This window comes from Python bivittatus, unplaced genomic scaffold, assembly GCF_059951505.1.
Source record: "Python bivittatus isolate LINGU-HERP-01145 unplaced genomic scaffold, Pbiv_v1 ctg000210_np1212, whole genome shotgun sequence".
NCBI classification, from domain to species: Eukaryota; Metazoa; Chordata; class Lepidosauria; order Squamata; family Pythonidae; genus Python; species Python bivittatus.
Window position 1 is genome coordinate 8259712 of NW_028277053.1, and position 22727 is coordinate 8282438.

Consider the following 22727-nt stretch of genomic DNA (forward strand, 5'->3'; position numbering starts at 1 on the left):
GTGGAGCTTTTTCAGCAATGTCGCACAGCTTTTAAAGGTAGGAAATCATAAAAGGATCAACTTTGTTGGAGTAGATCACAGTTCTATCAACTTTTCTCTAGCTAGGAAGACAGATGAGACAAAGATTGGCATTTGAACCATCATTCAAATTCAGATTCAAATCATTGATTGATTGGATTGGATTCATTTGATTGGATGATTCGGCTATTGGTGGTCCGTGGTCTTTACCTGCCACTCTGCTTCCTTTCCCCTGCTGGCACTAAGTAGGGTGGCAGAGAGCTGCCATCACTGCATATTTTGCAGAAGTCCCTGTTTCAAAGGATGGTTCACCGCTCAGTTCAGCATCTTTCTTAAAATGTCCTACTGGATGCTTTGTGACAGTCCACGAGAAAAGTTATGAACATAATAGCTTTTTTTCACTGTGCCTTCCTAGCAACTGGTATCCAGGTCTATATTCAGGATTCCATATAGCCATTGTGACTAATAGCTACAGATCAACTTATCCTCCATGATTTGATCTTATCTTTTCACTTGGTCACTTCTTATAGCATCAGATTCCATAAATGAATTCTATGTTGTGATTAAATATAAGTATCAACCATCCATTGTGCATCATGAAGCCGCTGTTAATGAGATTTATGGTATGATTCTGAATTCTATTCTAATAAGATAAAGGGAGAACTTTATTTGGAATATATTTGGTTTTTTTGCTTCCGGAAAGTTCTTGTTTGGGAGGACAACCCAGAATTAGGAATGAAAAATAATGAATTATTGGATACCTGTGGAAGTGAGTTTAAGAATTTTGCTCTTCTGGAACGAGGTTCAACTCAAGCCTCTTTCCCAGAAAAAATCAAGAATGGAACAGGAGGAGATGCACTTTTTAAATGTTATTAGGTGGCTGAGAGTTTTTTCTGCTTTTTTCCTGATTATAAAAACATTTAAAAGCAGATGCAACCATTCTAGCCTAGGAAAAGATATTACAAGGCATGTCTGACCGGTGCTATGCATAAACTAATATGTACCCCAAAGAATAGAGCTTTTTTCTTGTTTGCTATTTTTTAATATTTTTCAAATATAAAATATTTTATTATATATAAATATGTTACATTTATTACTGGCATTAATATTAGATATTAATGACAATCTCCTCTGTAACAGAATGCTAAGAATGCTTAGCTGGGGTCTTCATCTAAGTAAACAGTATTGGCCTTGAAACTCATTATTTCCTCTTTTTAAAAAAATAATAAATAAATAAATAAATAATGCTATTTGCCTTGAGACCCGTTTTCCTTTTTAAAATAAACAAACAAATAAATAAATAAATGCTATTAGCCTTGCTTTGAGACTATTTCCTGATTTTTAAAAAAATAAATGCTATTAGACTTGACACTCATTGTTTCCTGTTTTTTTACATAGATAAATAAACAAATAAATGCTATTAGCCTTGAGACTCATTGTTTCCTTTTTTAAATAAACAAATAAATACTATTAGCCTTGAGACTCATTCTCCCCTCTACTTTTCTTTAAATCAATCAATCAATTAATAATCAAATGCTATTAGCCTTGGGACTTATTGTTTACTCTTTTTAAAAAATAAATGAATGAATGAATGCTGTTAGCCTTGAGACAAATTGTTTCCCCTGTTTTTTTAAATAAATAAACATATAAACACTATTAGCTTTGAGACTCATGGTTTCCTCTTTTTTAAACAAACAAATAAGCGCTATTAGCCTTCGTAAGTACACGAACTTGAGACTCGTGGTTTGCTCTTTTTAAAAAAAATTAAAAATGAATAAATAAATGCTATTAGCCTTGAGCCTCCTTGTTCCCCTTGATTTTGGGGCACCCCTCCTCCAAATGCCAACTGAAGGAAGCCACAGAATTGGGGTGCTCTGGGGACCCCACAAGCATTATGGGGGTGCGAGAAACAACACCCTAAACTCAGCGGGACCCTTCGCGTCTCCTTGGCCTGATTCGCAAGCTCGTGCAGCGTGGGCTGGACGGAAGGTAAATAAAGATACAGCGGACTTGCAATCCTGTTCCCTGGTCCAGTCTACACGTTCGCGAGTCTATGTCCCGCTCGCCATCTACTTCCCGGTCCCCCACCAAAGTGACGTCACTGCCGGCGGCCGTCCGTCCGTTTCCGCTTCCGAAGCCAGCTCGGGTTGTCCTTCCGCCTCGTCGGCACAGCTGAGTCCCGACACAGAGAATGGCGGCGGTGGCGGAGCGCCTGGGCTCGTGGGAGCGTCCCGTGCGGCCCCTGGCGCCTCTCAGTGAGCGGCAGCAGGACTCAGTGCTGGAACTGCGCGCGGCCTCGCCAGGGCTGCCCGTTCCGTCGGAGGTAGGCCGGCGCCGACCGCGGGAGCCCCCTGAAACCGTCCTGGCTGGGCTCTCACGTTATCCTCCACGGGGCTCCTTGAGGGAAATGAGGAGGTTGAATGAATTCTCGAGGAGCCCAGTCCCCCCCCCCCCCGGAGCAAAGAAGCTTGGCACCAAAAAGCGGATAATATCTAACCAAGCCAGAGCACTACAACTGAGAGAGTGATCTCTCATATCTCCTCATAACATGCTTCCCCCACTTAGAGAATACTGAGGAGGATCTGATGATCTTAATTAATTAATAATAGTCCTGAAGATTTTCTTTGCGAAAAATATTTATAGCCTACCCACAGTTTTAAGAGAGATGCTCCCTCCTGTTAGGGTAATAGGCCTTAAATGTCAAACCTAGACTTTGAAATGTCTGATTGATCTGATTTCCTGGATCCAAAATATGATTATTAGCAGTTTCTGCTTCTGAACTTTTATTATTTTATTATGTTCATGGGGCTCCAAGAGAGTACCGAGAGAAGCTTTTCAGCTCTTTCATGTGTTGATTTTCATCTTGTTTTGCAACTTTGCCATTTTTTTATCATTTTAAATGAAAAAGTTGAAAGTAATCTATATTCCATGCTTTCATATATCCAGGAGCTATATCTGTTTTGGATGCTTGAGTTTTTAAGTGAAACGTTTCATATGTTACTAATAAACAATTATGACATCAATCTTGTTCTGAGGCAACATTACTTTTTGCCGTTCCTGTATATCTGAGGAAACACTGTGGCTGGTTTCTTGAGATTTGAAACTCAATTTAATAGATTAATAATTCTAATTTCATTTCCTTAAACAGCTACCCATAGAAGATTTAAGCAGTCTCGTCCAACCATCCTTAACAGTGACACTGACAGCCACATTGCCGGAATCCACGGAGAACATTCTCTTGAAAGGATTCTCTTCTTTTGGCATGGAAAGTGAAAGAATTGAAACAGCGCAGCAGGTAAAAAAGAAAAGAAAAAGAAACAGCAAACTCTCTCGGATTCCAGGATAATACAAAAAAACTACTGACTGGGCAACATAGAGATTCAGTTTCAAAAGGAAAACGTGACTTGGAGCGCACATGAAGGATCTGTGTCTTTCCTTGGCTGCCCAGAGCCAGGAAAAGATGCATTTGACTTAAGGAGGTGCAGATAGCTGCAACAAGCATGTTACGTTTTCCCTGTGCATCACTGCATAGCTCTGATTATTAATGTGGGCCATTAGCTTTCACTCCTAATGGAGCATTCCTGAAACAGATTAAATTGAGACTGAAATAATCAGTTCCTGGATGGCTGGTATGTTTGCCTTTCCCTTCTTCAATTGGGTCATTTTGGGGATTCAGATCATCTTAGATTTGATGCATCTCAAGCCTCCTTGATTTGCAACCAGAGCTCTAGAGCAGGCCTTCAAGTTGCATAAGGCTGAAATTTAAGTAGTAAATTTCAATCTTGTTAGCTTGGGTGTAAATGGGAGGAAAAATATATGCTGGGATTTGGGAGGGAAGAAGTTGTCTGCTTCTTCTGAGTTAAGGATGATTTTTGATAAGGACACTAATGTATAGTATTTTACCTTTAAGCTTTTAGAAATATTCAATGAAATTAAGTTATTTTTCTCTATATGGCATCATTGTTTTAACAGATCATGAGCTTTGTCCTGTTGTTGTTCTAGTTCTTTTCATGGTTTGATCAACTTCGTGCACAGATGGATCAAGATGAAGAGACCAAGTACCGGTATGTATGTGTGTCTGCATGTGTGTATTTACCTTCCCTTAATTGTAATTTGAATAGCAATGTATAGTTGAATAGCAATGAATAGCTATAAATACATTGAATAGCAATGTATTTATGTCATCACTAATGACATAAAACAGCCGAGAGAAGTTTGAATTCCTGTATTTTGTACACTTTTAGCTTTGTTTTCTTCCCCCCTTTGTTTCACTTACTCAGCAAGATACTTATCCTTTGATTCATTTTATATATTCCATTATTTTTGCGATGCAGAAGTTAGCTGCAAGAACTTACTTGTACATGAATAGTTTAACTACTATCTCTATTTTAATATCTTAATCTGAATTCAGATTTACAGTATTTTAAGGAGAAAAAAAATCTGAGGCAGCTCTCTGTTAATTCAGTAGCTTTCGAAAGTGTATTGGGGTGAACCATTTAAGTAAAACATCTGATCAACTTCATCTTCCTTTTTTAAAAAAACAGTTTTTATTAAAAGATTTTACATATATAATAAATACATTCAAAGAAAATAGTATAGTAAATGTGGGAAAAAAGGAAAGGAAAGGAAGAGACAAAAAGGAGATAGAAAAAAGAAAAAGAAAATAAAAGATCAGAAAACACACACACACATATATATATATATATATATATATATATATATGTGTGTGTTTTCTGATCTTTTATTTTATATATATATATATATATATATATATATATATATATATATATATATATATATATATGTTTTCTGATCTTTTATTTTATATATATATATATATATATTATATATATATATATAATAATATAATAATATATATATATAAAAAAAGTGGCTTCCAATCTTCCTCTCAACAGCTATATATACAATTCTAATCAAACCTCTCTTTCTAACATTACATCATAATTCCCTTATTTCTGTAACCTATTCTTTCTATCCGTCAAAACCATAAGTCACAAAATCATTTTCTTATTTACACAAAAAATCCATAAGGGGTTTCCAGTTGTGAATGTCCATAATGGCATTTCTCTAATCAAAGAAGTTATGGATGTTGCTGAGAAACAAAAGACTTAGAGTTAGACATAGACTTCTAACAAAAGAGTTAGAAGGGCACAACCTGAGGTTTGGATGGCATGGATATTTATGGTACGTTAAAGTTAATGTGGATTTTAAAAACCATTTTATGAGATGTGCCATATTGAGAATATGGAATAGATATAAACCCAGGATGTGCCCGAAAACACCTCTATAGATCTCAGCACAAGAAGCATTTTACAGAAGAGAAACAACAGATAGACAAATGGTTAATGTACTAGGAATTATTGGAAAATCACCAAGGGAAAAATAAAATTAAAGCAAGAGAGCAGAAGGATGTAGTTGTCAATGGTTTTCCCATTTACAGTTATCAGAAAGATTTAAAATGGATAAATGGATATTTATGGTATGGAGCAAAGTATAGAATTTGAAGTGCAAATGTATACTGATGATGAACATGTAATTGCTAAAATGTATAAACTCTTGTTGAAATTTGAAATGGAAGAAGAACAGGTTGGAGAATGTATGATAAACTAGGCTAAGAATTTCAGTTATAATATACAGATGGATCAATGGGAAAATATGTGATCAAAAGAGTTAAAATTTACATTTTGTTATGATCTTAAAGAGAATTTTTATTAACTGATGTACAGTGGAGCAAAAAAGTATTTAGTCAGCCACCAATTGTGCAAGTTCTCCCACTTAAAAAGATGAGAGAGGCCTGTAATTTTCATCATAGGTATACCTCAACTATGAGAGACAAAATGAGAAAAAAAATCCAGAAAATCACATTGTCTGATTTTTAAAGAATTTATTTGCAAATCATGGTGGAAAATAAGTATTTGGTCACCTACAAACAAGCAAGATGTCTGGCTCACAGACCTGTAACTACTTCTTTAAGAGGCTCCTCTGTCCTCCACTCATTACCTGTAGTAATGGCACCTGTTTGACCTTGCTATCAGTATAAAAGACACCTGTCCACAACCTCAAACAGTCACACTCCAAACTCCACTATGGCCAAGACCAAAGAGCTGTCGAAGGACACCAGAAACAAAATTGTAGACCTGCACCAGGCTGGGAAGACTGAATCTGCAATAGGCAAGCAGCTTGGTGTGAAGAAATCAACTGTGGAAGCAATAATTAGAAAACGGAAGACATACAAGACCACTGATAATCTCCCTCGATCTGGGGCTCCACGCAAGATCCCACCCCGTGGGGTCAAAATGATCACAAGAACGGTGAGCAAAAATCCCAGAACCACACATGGGGACCTAGTGAATGACCTGCAGAGAGCTGGGACCAAAGTAACAAAGGCTACCATCAGTAACACACTATGCCGCCAGGGACTCAAATCCTGCAGTGCCAGACGTGTCCCCCTACTTAAGCCAGTACAAGTCCGGGCCCGTCTGACGTTTGCTAGAGAGCATTTGGATGATCCAGAAGAGGATTGGGAGAATGTCATATGGTCAGATGAAACCAAAGTAGAACGTTTTGGTCTAAACTCGTCGTGTTTGGAGGAGAGAGAATGCTGAGTTGCATCCAAAGAACACCATACCTACTGTGAAGCATGGGGGTGGAAACATGCTTTGGGGCTGTTTTTCTGCAAAGGGACCAGGACGACTGATCCGTGTAAAGGAAAGAATGAATGGGGCCATGTATCGTGAGATTTTGAGTGAACACCTCCTTCCATCAGCAAGGGCATTGAAGATGAAACGTGGCTGGGTCTTTCAGCATGACAATGATCCCAAACACACTGCCCGGGCAACGAAGGAGGGCTTCGTAAGAAGCATTTCAAGGTCCTGGAGTGGCCTAGCCAGTCTCCAGATCTCAACCCCATGGAAAACCTTTGGAGGGAGTTGAAAGTCCGTGTTGCCCAGCGACAGCCCCAAAACATCACTCCTCTAGAGGAGATCTGCATGGAGGAATGGGCCAAAATACCAGCAACAGTGTGTGAAAACCTTGTGAAGACTTACAGAAAACGTTTGACCTCTGTCATTGCCAACAAAGGATATATAACAAAGTATTGAGATGAACTTTTGATATTGACCAAATACTTATTTTCCACCATGATTTGCGAATAAATTCTTTACAAATCAGACAATGTGATTTTCTGGATTTTTTCCCCCATTTTGTCTCTCATAGTTGAGGTATACCTATGATGAAAATTACAGGCCTCTCTCATCTTTTTAAGTGGGAGAACTTGCACAATTGGTGGCTGACTAAATACTTTTTTGCCCCACTGTATCATTGGTACATGATGCCAGAGAAATTATCTAGAATGTATAAAGCATTCCAAATGTATGTTGGAAATGTGAACAACACGAAGGGACATTTTATCATGCTTAGTGGACACATGTAAAAAAGCTAAATAATTTTGGGTTCACATACACACATTGACACAGAGGATTTTAAAGACCAATAGTCAATTGAAGCCAGAATTTTTCCTTTTAGGACTGATTGATATACACTTAGAAAAGAGTCATGGAAGATTATTTCAACATATGATTACTGCGGTGAGATGATTATATGCACAAAGATGGAAAGATTCAGCATTACCCACCATGAAGGAATGGTTGGTGAAATTGACAGAACTTGCTGAGATAGCCAAACTGACTTCTTTGATTAATCAACTTCATCTTCCAATTTTAAAATATTCTTTTAAAATGAATAGAAATCTGAAAAATAGGGGATTGCATTTAAGAATACTGGCTAATTTTTTCTGTTTACACAAACCCTAAAATTAGTTCTATTTTACTTATGCATCTTCCTTACATGCTAATGGTAAGGGCACCATCTAATAGGAAAATAAATATGATTTATCTTGACAAAATAGAAATAAAGGATATTCCCTTGCTAATTTTATGATGTTTCCTACACAAAGGAATTGCTTGGGATGAGTAAGTTCACGGATGAAGAATCTTTGGACACAAATGAGAAATTTAACAGGGAACAAGAATTGAAACTGAATTTTCCAGCAGAAGTTTTATTAGAAAAGTAACCTGTTCCCTCAGTTTTTATGAGATAGCCAGGCATCTTTTTTGCTTAGTAGTCAGGCTAGTGGTAGAAGTTTTAGCTGAAAGAAAATAACAGTTTTCCTGTTGTCAAATATATTGTAATAGGAATATCTTGAATCAAGATATTATACAAAATTTTAAAAAGAGACAAAGAAAAAATTGAAACATAAATTATTTTTGTTGTTGAATATTCAGAGATATCTAATATTCTCAATAAAGTGGGTATCCCTTTTATCTCAGTGGAAGTCATCCATCTCTGTGCTCCAGACAGTTCTGTTTCAAATTCAGACGAGTTTAGATTCAGAGGAATCCAAATAACTCATTCAGTTGATTGTTCCAAAACCTTTTCCACTGCTGATTGTCTATGACATGACTGGCCAATCATAGTCTCTCTGCCTGTTGATCCAGAATGATTGGGTCAGCTCAGCTTCATAAAAATGTGTGTGTGAGAGAGAGAGATTTGTTTCAATAGAGGTGAATATGTGTAGCTCAGGGTTCATCTGTGGAGTTGAACAGCATCCTGTAACAGCCCTGTAACAGCATCTACATACTATTCAAAAGAGACAAAAGACCAGAAGATCGCCTCACCAGCAATCATCATCAGCAATCATCACCCAGATAAGCAAAGGTTACCACCAGGCATACAATCACGCAGCAAACACATGCCAATCAAAGAACTACCAGAGGAGCAAAACAAAACAAAACCCCCACCACTGGTAAGGCAGGCCACAGCACATAAATAGAGAGCAAACCCCATCCCATTTTAGCACTGAAGATGTTACCTAGCTGGGTAATGAAACGTTTGCAAGAAAAGAGCCAAGCTCAGAGAAACCCAAGGACTCCACAGAGATTTGTTTGTTTGTTTGGTGGACATCACCCTTTTAGCCCCCTTTTCCACCCTGCATTTCCCTTGGGCAGGGCAGGGGAAGCAAAAAGAAGAAAGACGGCATTGTTCTCTGTTTGGGGGATAGCAAATACTTTGCTACTCAGAATTGGGAAGGGACAGTTTAATGATCTGTTTATTTATCTAGATTTAGAAGGCTGCCTGACTCCCAAATGACTCTGGATGGCTTACATAGTTAAAAAGAAGAGAAAAGGATAAAAAAGAGAAAAGGATATGTACACCCAGACAAAATCATCCAATACATTAAAAAAAAAAAACTCGCAGGGGCCTGACAAACAACCTAACCACAGGTCTGAGAGCAAAGCCACGTTTTTAAAGACTTGTAGAACCCTTGCAGGGTGGGAGCCATGCGAGTCTCTGGGGAGATGCTGTTCCAGAGGATCTGGGGTCCCACTAGATTGCATTGTTTAATTAAGGGGACCCAGGCAGCTCCCACTCTGCCCAGTCTCACTGAGTGGGCAGAAATTACTGGAGACAGGCAGTCTTCCCCCAGTTAACTTCCTAGTAAGTAAAAACACAGCTGAGTGGATGGGAGTTTGGGCAAAAACTGTCTTTGGCTTAGCTGTGTTTGTTAATTAATTGAGTTAGAATGCAGGCATGACATTCTTACACACACACACAGCCCAAACCTGGCCACTTAAGCATGTCATGTAAACAGGGCTTAAAAAAGGGATGTCTGTGTTTGAGTGGTAATTGTTACCTTAAGAGTCTATGGTAGGTTTCTTCAGGAGTATTTTAAATTGTTTCTTTTAAGGTGCCCCAGCTAGCTTCTTAGTCAAAGAGACATTTAGATACTTCCCATGCAAAACCCAAAGGATCAAAAACACTTTTTCCTATAAAAAAATACCTTTCATTACAGTTTGATGTGTTTGGGATATAAATTCTTCCTTTCAAACTGGGAAATACATATTGTGGGGGGAGAAATAGAATAGAAAAGAAGAATGAAATAATAGATGACAATTGTGTCAGTTATGTAGCTGCATGGAAATGCCAGAACAGGTGTATACCTTTTAAGGATGAAACAGTTTTATTGATAGTATATCTTAGCCTTCCCTTTTGTGGATCTGTAAAGACTGCAAAGTATTGTGAGTGGAATTATCTGTGCTTTTTACATTTGAAACTATTGAATTTTCAATGAACTTTCTTTTCTACTGTCTCCCTCTCCACCTGTCCTGGTGCCTCAAACATACTATGGACCGTGGTATACATAGAATTACCATATATTATTATACAACAGAGCTACATGGATTATCATCCAAAATTTCTATATTGTTCTATTGATTCTTCCGTTGCCACAAACAGTTAAATGTACTCTTGTGTGTATGCTTGTTTCTCCAGGCTGGCCAGGGCTGATTATTCTGGATTTGAAGAGCAATGTGATGCTATACTGAATGATGTGAATTGTGCTCTTCAGCACCTTAAATCATTACAGCACCAATACCTCTTTGTCTCAACCAAAACAGGAACCCTACATGAAGCCTGTGAACAGCTGTTAAAAGAGCAGGTAACTTCAGAGTTGAATGGGAATAGATAACCTTTGACTTCCCAAGTCCCAGGGCCACAAAGGGCAGAGCTGATGTTTCAGAGTCCAGCATCAAACTTCTTAGACCTTGTATAATTTGATTAGATTTTTTTTTCTCTGATGTGTTGTTACCACAGATATTTTTAACAAACTGTTACACAGATAGTGGTCTGCAACCACAAGGCAAATGACTTACAACTATGGACAATAAATTAGAAGAACTGTTGTTGTTGTTGTTGTTATATTTACTGTTGTTATATTTTTATCCATATATAACTAAGGTGGCAAACATACCAAATATTCCTGCCTCCTGTTTTCCCCACAATAACAAGCCTGTGGGGTGGGGTGGGGTGAAAAAGAGTGCCTGGCCCAAAGTCACCCAGCTTTCATACATAAGGGAAGCCTGTAACTCACTGTCTCCTGGTTTCTAGGCCAGCACCTGAACCATGACACCAAACTGGCTCCCACTGTAGTATAGCTTGCTACCTATGTCTTATTTATGAATTAATAAATAATTGATTAACTGAGTTTGTTACAATAGTATTATTCTCCTCTGTGTAACACTGCCATACCAATTCTATATCCAAGTGAAACATTAGGAAATATGCTAAAATGATAATATACAGTACTGTGCAAAGGTTTTAGGCAGGTGTGAAAAAATGCTGTAAAGTAAGAATGCTTTCAAAAATATATATTATAATTGTTTATGTTTATCAATTTACAAAATGCAAAGCAATCAAATAGAAGAAAAACCCAAATCAAATCAATATTTGGTGTGACCACCCTTTGCCTTCAAAACAGCATCAATTCTTCTAGGTACACTCGCACAGAGTTTTTGAAGGAACTCAGCAGGTAGGTTGTTCCAAACATCTTGGAGAACGAACCACAGATCTCCTGTGGCTGCCGGCTGCCTCAAATCCTTCTGTCTCTTCATGGAATCCCAGACAGACTTGATGATGTTGAGATCAGGGCTCTGTGGGGGCCAAACCATCACTTCCAGGACTCCTTGTTCTTCTTCATGCTGAAGATAGTTCTTAATGACATTGGCTGTATGTTTGGGGTCAGTGTCCTGCTGTAGAATAAATTTGGGGCCAATTACACGCCTCCCTGATGGTATGGCATGATGGATAAGTATCTGCCTGTATTTCTCAGCATTGAGGACACCATTGATGCTGACCAAATCTCCAACTCCATTTGCAGAAATGCAGCCCCAAACTTGCAAGGAACCTCCACCATGCTTCACTGTTGCCTGCAGACACTCATTATTGTACCGCTCTCCAGCCCTTTGGCAAACAAACTGCCTCTTGCTACAGCCAAATATTTCAAATTTTGACTCATCAGTCCAGAGCACCTGCTGCCATTTTTTTGCACCCCAGTTCTTATGTTTTTGTGCATAGTTGAGTTGCTTAGCCTTGTTTCCATGTTGGAGGTATAGCTTTTTGGCTGCAATTCTTCCATGAAGACCACTTCTGGCCAGACTTCTCCGGACACTAGATGGGTGTACCTGGGTCCCACTGGTTTCCACCAGCTCCATGCTGATGGCACTGCTGGACATCTTCCAGTGTCAAAGGGAAGTAAGCATGATGTGTCTTCCATCTGCTGCATTGTTTCCTTGGCCGACCACTGCATCTGCAGTCCTCCACGTTGCCCATTTCTTTGCACTTCAAAAGAGCTGGAACAGCACATCTTGAAACGCCAGTCTGCTTTGAAATTTTTGCCTGATGCAGTATAACTACCTTGTGTCTTGTTGCTGTGCTCAGTCTTGCCATGGTGTATGACCTGTGACATGAAACTGTCTTCCACAATCTCACGTTAGTAGCAGAGTTTGGCTGTTCCTCACCCAGTTTTAAGCCTCCTACACAGCTGTTTCTGTTTCAGTTAATGACTGTGTTTCAACCTACATATGAAATTGATGATCATTAGCACCTGCTTGGTATAATTGGTTAATCATACACCTGACTCTAATCCTACAAGATACCTGACTTTGTGCAAGTGTACAAAGTGTGCAAGTGTAAGAATTTTTTTTAATAGTGTTTTATTGAGATTTTAAGATTACAAAGTTAAAAGTTAGAAATGAAAAACAAAATTGAAAATACAAATTATAAAGAAAAGGAAAAGAAAAAGTGAGATAAAGAAAAAGAAAAAAGACATGAAAAATAGATAGCTTCCAATCTATCTCTGGTCTTAATAAGAGTGTCATAATGCATTAAGTAGGAATAATTCTTTGTCAAAACATATCCCATTACATTTATAATCTAATCTTCAAATCCCCATGTAAGCTTTGCCCCACCTGCATTTTGCAAATAGTCCATCAATGGTTTCCATTCTTTAAGGTAATAATTATTTGAATTTTCTTTTAATAAACAAGTCAGTTTATCATTTTCTGCCATTTCCATCAGTTTTAACAACCATTCTTGTATTGTTGGTAGTGTCTGGGTTTTCCAAAATTGTGCATACAAAAGTCTTGCTGTGGTAATCATGTATTGAGTAATTCTAATAAGATGCTTTCCTATTTGAAAGTCCATTATCCCCAGCAGGAATAATTCTGGTTTAAATGGAATCTGTATTTGTAGTATGCTCTTCATCACGGTTTGTATTTGAGTCCAAAATTTCTTTGCAATTTTACATGTCCACGCAAGTGTAAGAATTGATGCTGGTTTGAACCAAAGGGTAGCCACACCAAATATTGATTTGATTTAGATTTTTCTTCTGTTTGCTCACTTTGCATTTTGTGAATTGATAAACATAAACAATTACAATATATATTTTTGAAAGCATTCTTACTTTACAGCATTTTTTAACACCTGCCTAAAACTTTTGCACAGTACTGTAAATTTAACAACCTATAAATCTGCTGTGATTTTTAAGAGGCAACTAAGGACCCCATGTTGTATGTGTTAGCATGCTTTTAATTACCTGCTAATAATTATTTCATTTCTTATTAAATAGTCAGAACTTGTGGACCTGGCAGAAAATATCCATCAGAAACTGTCCTATTTCATTGAACTGGAAAATATTAATACAGTAGGTATTTACCCTCCCACCATCTCCAAAGCCCAAGTCTCTGCATTTTAAATTCTTTCTAAAAGTGTATAATGAATCCGGTGTTTTTATTTAATAATTATTGTTTTAAGATTGAAATCTAGTAAACTCAGAAATATACACAGAACTCATTAAAACTTTGTTCCAAGTAAACATTCATAAGATTGTGCTGTTATGAAGGTTTTAATTTCATCTTTAAAGACAACAAAGGAGGAGACCTCTGAGATGTATTAAAATGGTATGTTAAGTACAACACAATAGAGCATACAAGGAAGAGTATATGCAGGTAGTCCTTATTTAATGACCACTCGTTCAGCAGCTATTCGAAGTTATGACAGTGCTGAACAAGGGGGAATTAGACAAGTCCTCATAGTTGCAGCTATCATAGTGTCCCTGTGGTTACATGATCGCAATTGGCTTGGCGAATGGCTCACAATTACAATGTTGCAACATGCTGCAGTCCCATGATCACCATTTGTGACCTTCACTGCCAGCTTCCAACAAGCAAAGTCAATGGGAAAGCCGGCAAGAGGTCACAAATGGCGATCACGTGACCACGGGATGCTGCAACAGTGCAGGATTCTAATGATGGCAACTGGGACTGACACAACTGCCGTCATAAGTCGCGGTCACGTGATGTTGTGCTTTAGAACAGCGTCATTTAGCAACAGAGTTGCCAGTCCCAATGTCCATTGTTAAGCAAGGACTACCTGTAAAACATAGGCAGAGGCATAAATGAAACTTATGTCTCTAAACTTCTTATGAACATAAATCATTTTAAATATTATTTTCCTTTTTTAAAATGTTATTGCTTTAATATAAAGAAGTATCAGATACAAAACCCCAAACCATTCACAAAAATGCAAAGGACAAATCATATTATAAAACATAGTAACAGGTCAGCTTTTAAAGATACTTTTTTATAGTGCTAGAGCTTTTTTTTTTTTTAAGGTCTGAATCTGATTATTTTCTTGGAAGTTTATATTTGGTCTGTGCAGATCCTTTTCTATTGGTTCCCTTGCTTTCCATGAGCTGGTTATAACATGTTCTTTGGCCTATTCTTGTGGCTGGAACATTGGGGATGTTGCTGGTTTTAGGAATCATTCCAGTTCTGAAACCCACCCCAGGTCCAGAAGCCTGGTGCGCTATTTTGTTCTGTGTGGCTTCAGATGTTTTATTTCCCAGAGTTTTGTTGTGTCCTGGTCTGGATCATACAATTTATATTTTCTGCATTGATTATCTTTATTAAATCTCCATCTCTCTGCAAAGCTACTTGGCTGCTAGTATTCTGTGCAAGAGTATGACATTGGCTTTTTGGAACACAAAATATAATAGACTGTGCCCTGGAGATGTCTTCACTTGTCCTTCCCCTGTTCTAGTCAGAACATCTTAGTTTGATTCTTGTGGAAGTCTATTATGTTAATCAAAGGTGAAAAGGTATGATCAAAAAGATAATCATTCCAAAGAGAATTTTGAAAGTACAAAAAATTGGTACAAAATAATGAGATAATGTTGTTAAAACTCTTACTATTTTTAAAGAACTGGAAAGCATGTTGTGTAATAATAGTACTAAACAGAGATTTCGTTTGTTGTGCATTTTTATTGACTTCTATATTTTGTTTGTTTCCCCCCCCCACAAGAAATTGAATTCACCTACGCTGTCTGTTAACAGTGATAGTTTCATCCCAATGTTGACCAAACTTGATGACTGCATAGCATATGTTTCGTCCCATGTGAGTATTATTCATTTCTCCCCCACCCACTTCACACTCCTTTAAGGTACATAACTATGTACGTATTTCATTTATTTCTGTCTGGGGGACAGAGCAATATAATGAATGTGTGCCTTCCACGCCAAAGATTATGCTCTTCTACTGTTTCTCGCTACATAGGGCTAAAGCAAACATGGCAATCCTTTCTTCTCAGCGTCTTGATGCGCTGCTTGACACCCTTTGCTGAGCCTGGTTTATTTCCCACTTGTGTTCTAAAGAGAATCTAAATCTTTTGTAACCAGTATTATGCACAATACATACATAACTCCTTATCAAAGAAATCACATTCCTGTATTCAAAAATAGTAAACTCATAGTTCATTTTTTTAGATTATTTTTTTTAACGTGCCTTTATTATTTTTAGAAATAACTCAAGGCGGCAAACATGCCTAATACTCCTTCCTCCTCCTATTTTCCCCACAACAACAACCCTGTGAGGTGAGTTGGGCTGAGAGAAAGTGACTGGCCCAAAGTCACTAAGCCGGCTCTCATGCCCAAGGCGAGATTAGATTTCCTGCTTTCTAGCCTGGGGCCTTCACCACTAGGCCAAACTGGCTTTTTGCTTTTCAAAGTATATTTCAGCTGATCTTGTGGTTCACGTGTAGGAGTGGCTACAAAATACTAGGCGGGATGACTCAGATTTTATTCCCTAGAGATCCTGCAGGGCCTGTAAAGTGTTGTAAGCTACCATTAGATTCTGTGTACACATGTTAAAGCCATTCTCTATTCTCAGATATTTTTTTTTTAAGGAGGCACCAGCAGCCACGGTCCATGCCTGCTTCAAAGCGATTTCGGCTTTGAAACACTCTAGGCAGCATTCATTCAAGCTTTGCATCCAGATCATAGGAAGTAATAGTTCCATGTATTCTCTGCTGGTTGGACCTGCCTGCAGCTTCTCAAGCCAAAAACATTTTTTCTTAGGATCACAGAGCAGCTGAGGAGGGGAGATATGCAGACCAGGAAAAGACACGGCTGCTTTAAGGACATTCAGATGGGTGCTGTGTACGTGCCCCTGCATGCTCTGAAGCAGCCCTAATATCTAGTAAAAGTTGGATCGGTGACAGGAAGTGAATGACCTTGGTTTACACGACCAGATTGAGTTAAATTATCTGTATTTTCTGCCAGCTAGAATTCTGTGACATTTCTACTTATATAGCAGTAGAAACTAAGAAATGTGTGGTTGATTTTCATTTGAGGCTTGGGAACCAAAACCTATCCTTTGTATGCGAGGTAATTGGAATTAATCAAAAATACATCTGCTAAATTGAGGGCATTCAAATTGTACAGTTAGCCTTCATCTGATGGCAGTTTTTTTTATTGTGTGTCACTTGATTAACTGATTTGCACAGCCTTCTGGCAGCCTTGATAGGTTCTCTTAAGCCCAATATCTTTCATTCATCACTGCATTCCTCAGTTGATATACAGATAGTCCTCGGTTGATGACAGTAATTGGGGCCAGAATTTCCATCACTAAGCAATGCTGTCATAAAGTACAGCATCATGTGACTGCATCACTTAGCGATGGTAATCCCAGCACTCCCCATTGCCATTATTAAGCAAGGAACGCAGGTCATTAATGCGAATCCCAGGTGGCTTGCAAGGTCGCAAATGTCAGTCTTTGGGATGCTGCAACCGTCATAAGTGTGAGCTGGTTGCCAAGTGCTCAGATCATGATCACATGACTGCAGGGGTACTTGGACAGCCAGAACTTGAAGGACGGATTGTAAGTACCACTCATTCAATGCCGTCTTTGAATGGTTGCTGAACAAGTGGCCATTAAATGACGACTCCCGTAATCATCCTTTATATCATTCCCCATTTCACTTCTTTTGAGACAGAAAAACTCTTGCTTTAATTTACTGAGATAAATTATTGATGTCTCTTAATATTCTTAAGATACTTACTTCTAATTTGGTGCAGAGGGAACTTTGATTATCTTTTCTAGAACGTTTGTCAGAATCTGCATCACCCAACTGTTGTTGTTTTCCATTGTATTGCATTTGTTGGGAGTTGGATTGATTTGTTTCTGCCACTTGTAACTAAGGGGGGGGTGGCTGTTAATGGTTGTAAGGGGAGTGGGGAAGCAGCTTAACCATATATGGGCAATTTAGATTGGCTTGATTGCTGGCCAGGCAGCTGGGGCCCAAAGAACCAGGAAGAAGCTCGGGGAGGAAGGAGAGAGGTCAACAATAGGTAAAGAGGAGTCAAGACGCCAGGCAATAAGGGGAGGGGGGATAAATAGAGGGAGGTTTACCCAAGGCGTTAGTTTTAGCAATGTTCTGTTTACAAGCTACATGTACCTCTTAATAAAGAAGTATTTATCTGACCCAAGCCTGGTTGCGTGAGAATGCTTCAGAACTGGGAGTTGGACATTGTGAACTTGACACCTCATTTTTTACTCCTGGCTCCAACCTATGTTGGGTTTGATGATGATGACACTACCCGTTCAATCATGTTGGACATCGTGGACTTGACAATGTTTCTACTCATTCAGTATGAATCATGGAATCCATTATTCCCCTATTAGTTGTTTAACCCTTTTATCTGTCATTCTTGTTTAACACACTTTTCTTCTTTTTCAGCCAAATTTTAGGGACTATGTTGTGTATTTGGCAAAGTGTAACCAGTGTGTTTCAAAAGCGGTGCATCTCATGAAAACATATACTGTGAATACACTACAGAACCTCACAAATCAGTTAATTAAAAGGGTATGTTACTAATTCGTTCATACTAAATAGTGTTAAATGTGTGTTGAATGAAAATCATCTGCAAAATGTCCTCAATAATGTCTTATTTGCGATGCAAGGATGGGCAACCTTTTTTGGCCACGGGATGCATTTTCTGTTGGATGACTTATAAGTATCAGTCTTTGGTGTCCTCTGTTCACCCAGACTCCCTTCACGTATTGGTAGGGTTCACATTCAGTGGCAAAGAGATGGAAAAATGGATTCAGAAAATCCAAAAAAAGGACAAATGCTTTCTTGCAGAACTTCGTATCCCCAGGGCAATCTTGCTCCTGCAGCCAGTTTTGCCCTCAGCTGTTCACTGCACCCTGGTTCTTGCAGCGCTAGGGGTTTGTGCTTCCTAGGACAGGTGTTCATTCTGACAGCTCTTCTTCATCAGATATCCTGTACTGGGAGAAGCGTTTGCATCTGGTTTCTACTCAGCATGGGCTTGGGATTCTCCAGTCTCCTTCAGGGCCTGCTCCTGGTCCTGAATAGGCATCACCAGCTCTCCTCATTAGAGACTTTTCAGTGACAGTGGCACTGTGATGTCACAAATGGACAGCAGCAGTCATACTGTGATGTCACTGGAGGGCAGAGGGCTGAAGTGTTTACATTGTTTTTCATTTCAAGTTTGGGCTTGAAAGGAGGAAATGGGTGCCTTAACCCCTCACATATTTGGAAGAAGCTTTGGGTCCTCAGATGGGCTGCTGGGGAACTGCACGTGGCCTCTGGGCTGCAGGGGAGGTGACAGATTTACTGATAGTCTTGCTTAACACGGACACATTGCTGATGTATGGGATATTGCAACACATGAACAGCAATATATATATTAACCATTGTTCTTTGACAGTCTCATCCAAAGGCAGTAGTGTTGTAAAGTACCCATGGGAAAAATGTTAGGTTTTAGGAGCATAAGCTGGAGCTAGAGAAGGCAGCCAAGAAAGTAGAAGGAAGCCACTTCTAGCAGCAGCAGCAGATTTAGAAAATGGGGAAAGGTGAAACAAGGGTTGAGTGGCACGTCCTTTAAAAGGAGCCTGGAGCAAAAGCAATTGGGCTTAGAGCAGCTCCTGGGAATCAGAGTGGGCAGACCTAAGATCACTCACAGAGCTGAGATCTTAGGGGAGGGGAGGGGGGTCATGAACTGCCTGGGATCTTCAAGGAGTTTACATAGGAGTAATGGTTGCTCCTTCCTGATCCCAAAAAGTTGATGGCCAAGACATATTGAGTTACTTAAAAAGGTCTGCTCTAAACTATTTGAAATTGCCCTACAGAGTTATTCAAGGAGGATTCAAGATGAGAAAAATATATAAGCTTTGAGATTCTCTGTGTCCTCCTTGCAGTAGCTATATGGGTTCATGTAAATGCTTTTTAATGTTTTCTTATGTTTCCTTTGTTAAAAGTAGACACTTTTACTATGAGTCAAAGTAAGGGGATGGCAGGGGGGATCAGATTTAGTATGGGGAGTGCATACTGTATAACTTACTGGAATTCTTCTTTATAAAGTGTATTTCTGTCCTTCAGCATTTATCCGTTGGGAGCAAATGGAAAGCTCCCTCAGACACATTCCCTTTCAACTGTCTCCCCTATTTTTCCCTCCCTTCTAGTCATTAAGCATTGTAGTGTTTATGTAAAAGTTTTTCCTGTTATGTAATAATACAACATGTAGGTAACTTTTTCTTTTTCTTTTAGGATCCTTTTGTTGCTCCAAATTCAGACAATGCCTTTACTTTATTTTATGTAAAGTTCAGAGCTGCTGCACCCAAAGTCAGGGTAAGTGGAATGGGTGTGTGTATGTGATTATCAGAAGGAATATAACATTATTGTGAAGGGTTATTTACTTTGTAGGGATCTTACACAGTATACCTAATTAACCACACATGAACAGTTATAATGTCTCTTTAAAAGGAACCAATCACTGGATGGATTCCTGCCCATCAGAAGACGGACATTTTTATTTTAAGAGAAAGTAGAAAGGCTATATAATGTTAAAGAATATTGACCCCACGATTGAAACCTGTAGCCTGTCACTCTACACCTTTCCTTGATGAGGAATCTTTGATGACCATACTGAGTACATTTTCAAGCCCAAGCCTAATGGTCATGTCAACCAGGCCATACTTACCTAGCTTGTTAAAAACAGTCAAAATAACAGAGGTAATACCAGGAGGCAATCCAGAAATTTACAACTACAGGTGGCAAAAAGTCTGACTGTGGGCTGAGAAATATAGATCAAGAGGTTTGGGCCCAAAAAGATTCAAAAGTCTTTCTGGCCGTCATTCTGGACGGCCAGAATGGAATTGCAGAATAGCAGCTCTCCTTGTTTGCAGCAAACTGAAGATGTTTGTGCTTCTATCTTCAGAGCCTCATCTAGCCCCAGCTATGAACCATCAGAAACTACTTGGCTAGAAGTCATACATTTGAGTAAGTCCTTACTCCAGAATACTCCTTGTGACTCACCAGGAGACATCTGCAGGCAAACACTTCTTGCCAGTTCTGATTTTTTATCCTTGCCTATGTTCTTCTAAGGCAAAGGTGGTATTGTCTACTCTTCCAAAAAAGGTCATCCAAGTAGGACCCTAGAATGAAACTTTGTGCCACTGCATTTTATATCTCTCTCTAGTTTGATGAGCAATCATTTATGAAGCACTCTTTGAGGATGGTTTTTGAGCCACTTACATAGAAGTAGATGTTATTTCTATCTTTTTCACGCACCTGTAACTAGGTATAGTACAAACAATAAAATATAACATAAAAAAATAGTACAACTCACTCTAGATATATCATATTCTAAAGTATAGAGACTTGGCAATCCAAATGTCCAATAGCATGTAAAATAATAATCAGAAGTTATATCTGAGTAACAGTACATTTCTACATAAAATTAATACCTTGAACTTCAATGCTAATTCCTTGGCCTGTACAAATCAGGTCCAGTCTGATTAAAATAATTGATCTGAAAAGTCAGATAGATTTGAATGCCTTTTCTAAAATGATGCTGGCTTTTCATATTTATGCATATCAGTTTTTCTGCTTAGTTGTTTCTTCTTAATTATATCTACTTAATTGTTATGCTGTACAGACTACATTTAACAAGCTTGCTAAACAGAATGTTATGGGATATTTTGTCAAATAAAATCCTGAAATCAAGTTATATTATGTCTGCAGCATTACTGCAATCTGTTAATTAAGTTACCCAGTCAAAGAATGAGATAAAGTTAATATGGCAAGTCTTCCTCTTTACAAATTATATTGACTTCTAGTATTTATTTTTAAAGTGGATATAGCTCATGGGTGTCTTGTGAGGGGCAGTCAAAATTTGCAAGATGACAGGCGCAGCGTCATAATCAGAGCCCAACACTTTTGGTCTAACTCTACTTTCACAATTTCTCTTTCATGTACAATGCTGACATTTGCCCAGCTAGAGAAGGAGAAGCCTTTTACTTATAGGGAACAGAAGTCCTTTTCTTACATTTCAGGTTTAAATTTTATGCATATTCATGAAGCATTGTTATTTTAAGGATGATCATAATATGGCCATGATATTACAGGTGACAAGGATTATTAGACAATAGATGTGCTGAGTACACATAGATGTGTAGTACAAAGGGGTGCTGAGTACAATAGATGTGTAGTACATCCCAAATGAAAATGCTGATTTAGAACTAATTACAGTATGTTCTCTTAGGGTAATTAAAGTACCCCTTTTTGACCTGAGTGGGGTTCTGGTCTTCCATCCGGTAGGGCTATATGTACCATGGTTAGAGGAATCACATCCAGTGCATGTTACTGTCTTTGTCATAGGAAAGTAAACATAACTGATAGGAATTATTCTAAACTTGGGAAATCATTCTAGGAAAGGATATGGGTGTAATCTTTATAGTCAAGCAAAACTTATTTGTTTTGGTTATATATGCCTGCATGCCCACTAGAATACACTAAAGGTTGACAAATGCACATAGCACTCACATCAGCATTCTAGAGCTGGGTCTCTGGCCCAGACCAGAGGTTAAGGGCAAGTGCTAAAACGCTTCAGTTGTTTCCTGCATAGCAAATGCTTTGGTGTTTATTAGAATATTCCAGTATAACTCTAGTAAAAAACTAGCTCTGCCAGTTGGGCCAGCAGATGGTTCACTTTGCAAGATCATAGCTGAAATCCAGTAAATTCTCTCTTTGAATCTTGAATCAAGCTATTGTTGTATTTGCATTGCTTCCCTACCTTTTAGTTTCTGGAATTAGCTACCCTATCTGATCATACAGAGATTTGGATTTTATTGTCTTTGTCCCCTGGGTCATGACATACTTAATTTAACCCTACAGGAATATCTGTGCCTTCATCTTTTAAAACACTGGGAGATTTGAATTAACAGGAGAGAAAAGGCATTTACTGTAGGACAGAAAGGTGGGATTTCTCATATGGGAAGTTCAGGGCTATGTGTTCAGAAAAGAGTGCAGAGGGAAATCAGGGTAATTGAAGGGGATCAAAAGAAAACAGTTGAAACAAGAAAACTTGCAGGAATCATTTAACTTTGTTTCCCTCCTTGTTCCCTTAGACGCTTTTTGAACAAATCGAGCAACGATCTGAAAAGATGCCAGAGTACGTAGAAACTTAAGTTATTTATAAGCATTTTCTGTTAAA

At 38.5% G+C, this 22727-nt stretch overlaps 1 protein-coding gene across 1 annotated transcript in view; it reads left to right on the plus strand.

Moving 5' to 3' along the window:
- The first annotated feature begins 2155 nt into the window (after nt 1-2155).
- COG3 (component of oligomeric golgi complex 3) overlaps nt 2156-22727 on the plus strand; it is a 46929-nt gene continuing 26357 nt past the window's right edge. The window contains exons 1-9 of the mRNA XM_007428316.4: nt 2156-2341; nt 3167-3313; nt 4021-4082; nt 10369-10534; nt 13502-13576; nt 15235-15327; nt 17948-18073; nt 19781-19861; nt 22642-22685. Of these exons, the coding sequence (XP_007428378.2) occupies nt 2210-2341; nt 3167-3313; nt 4021-4082; nt 10369-10534; nt 13502-13576; nt 15235-15327; nt 17948-18073; nt 19781-19861; nt 22642-22685 (926 nt within the window). The 5' untranslated portion in view covers nt 2156-2209. The remainder of the gene's footprint in view (nt 2342-3166; nt 3314-4020; nt 4083-10368; nt 10535-13501; nt 13577-15234; nt 15328-17947; nt 18074-19780; nt 19862-22641; nt 22686-22727) is intronic.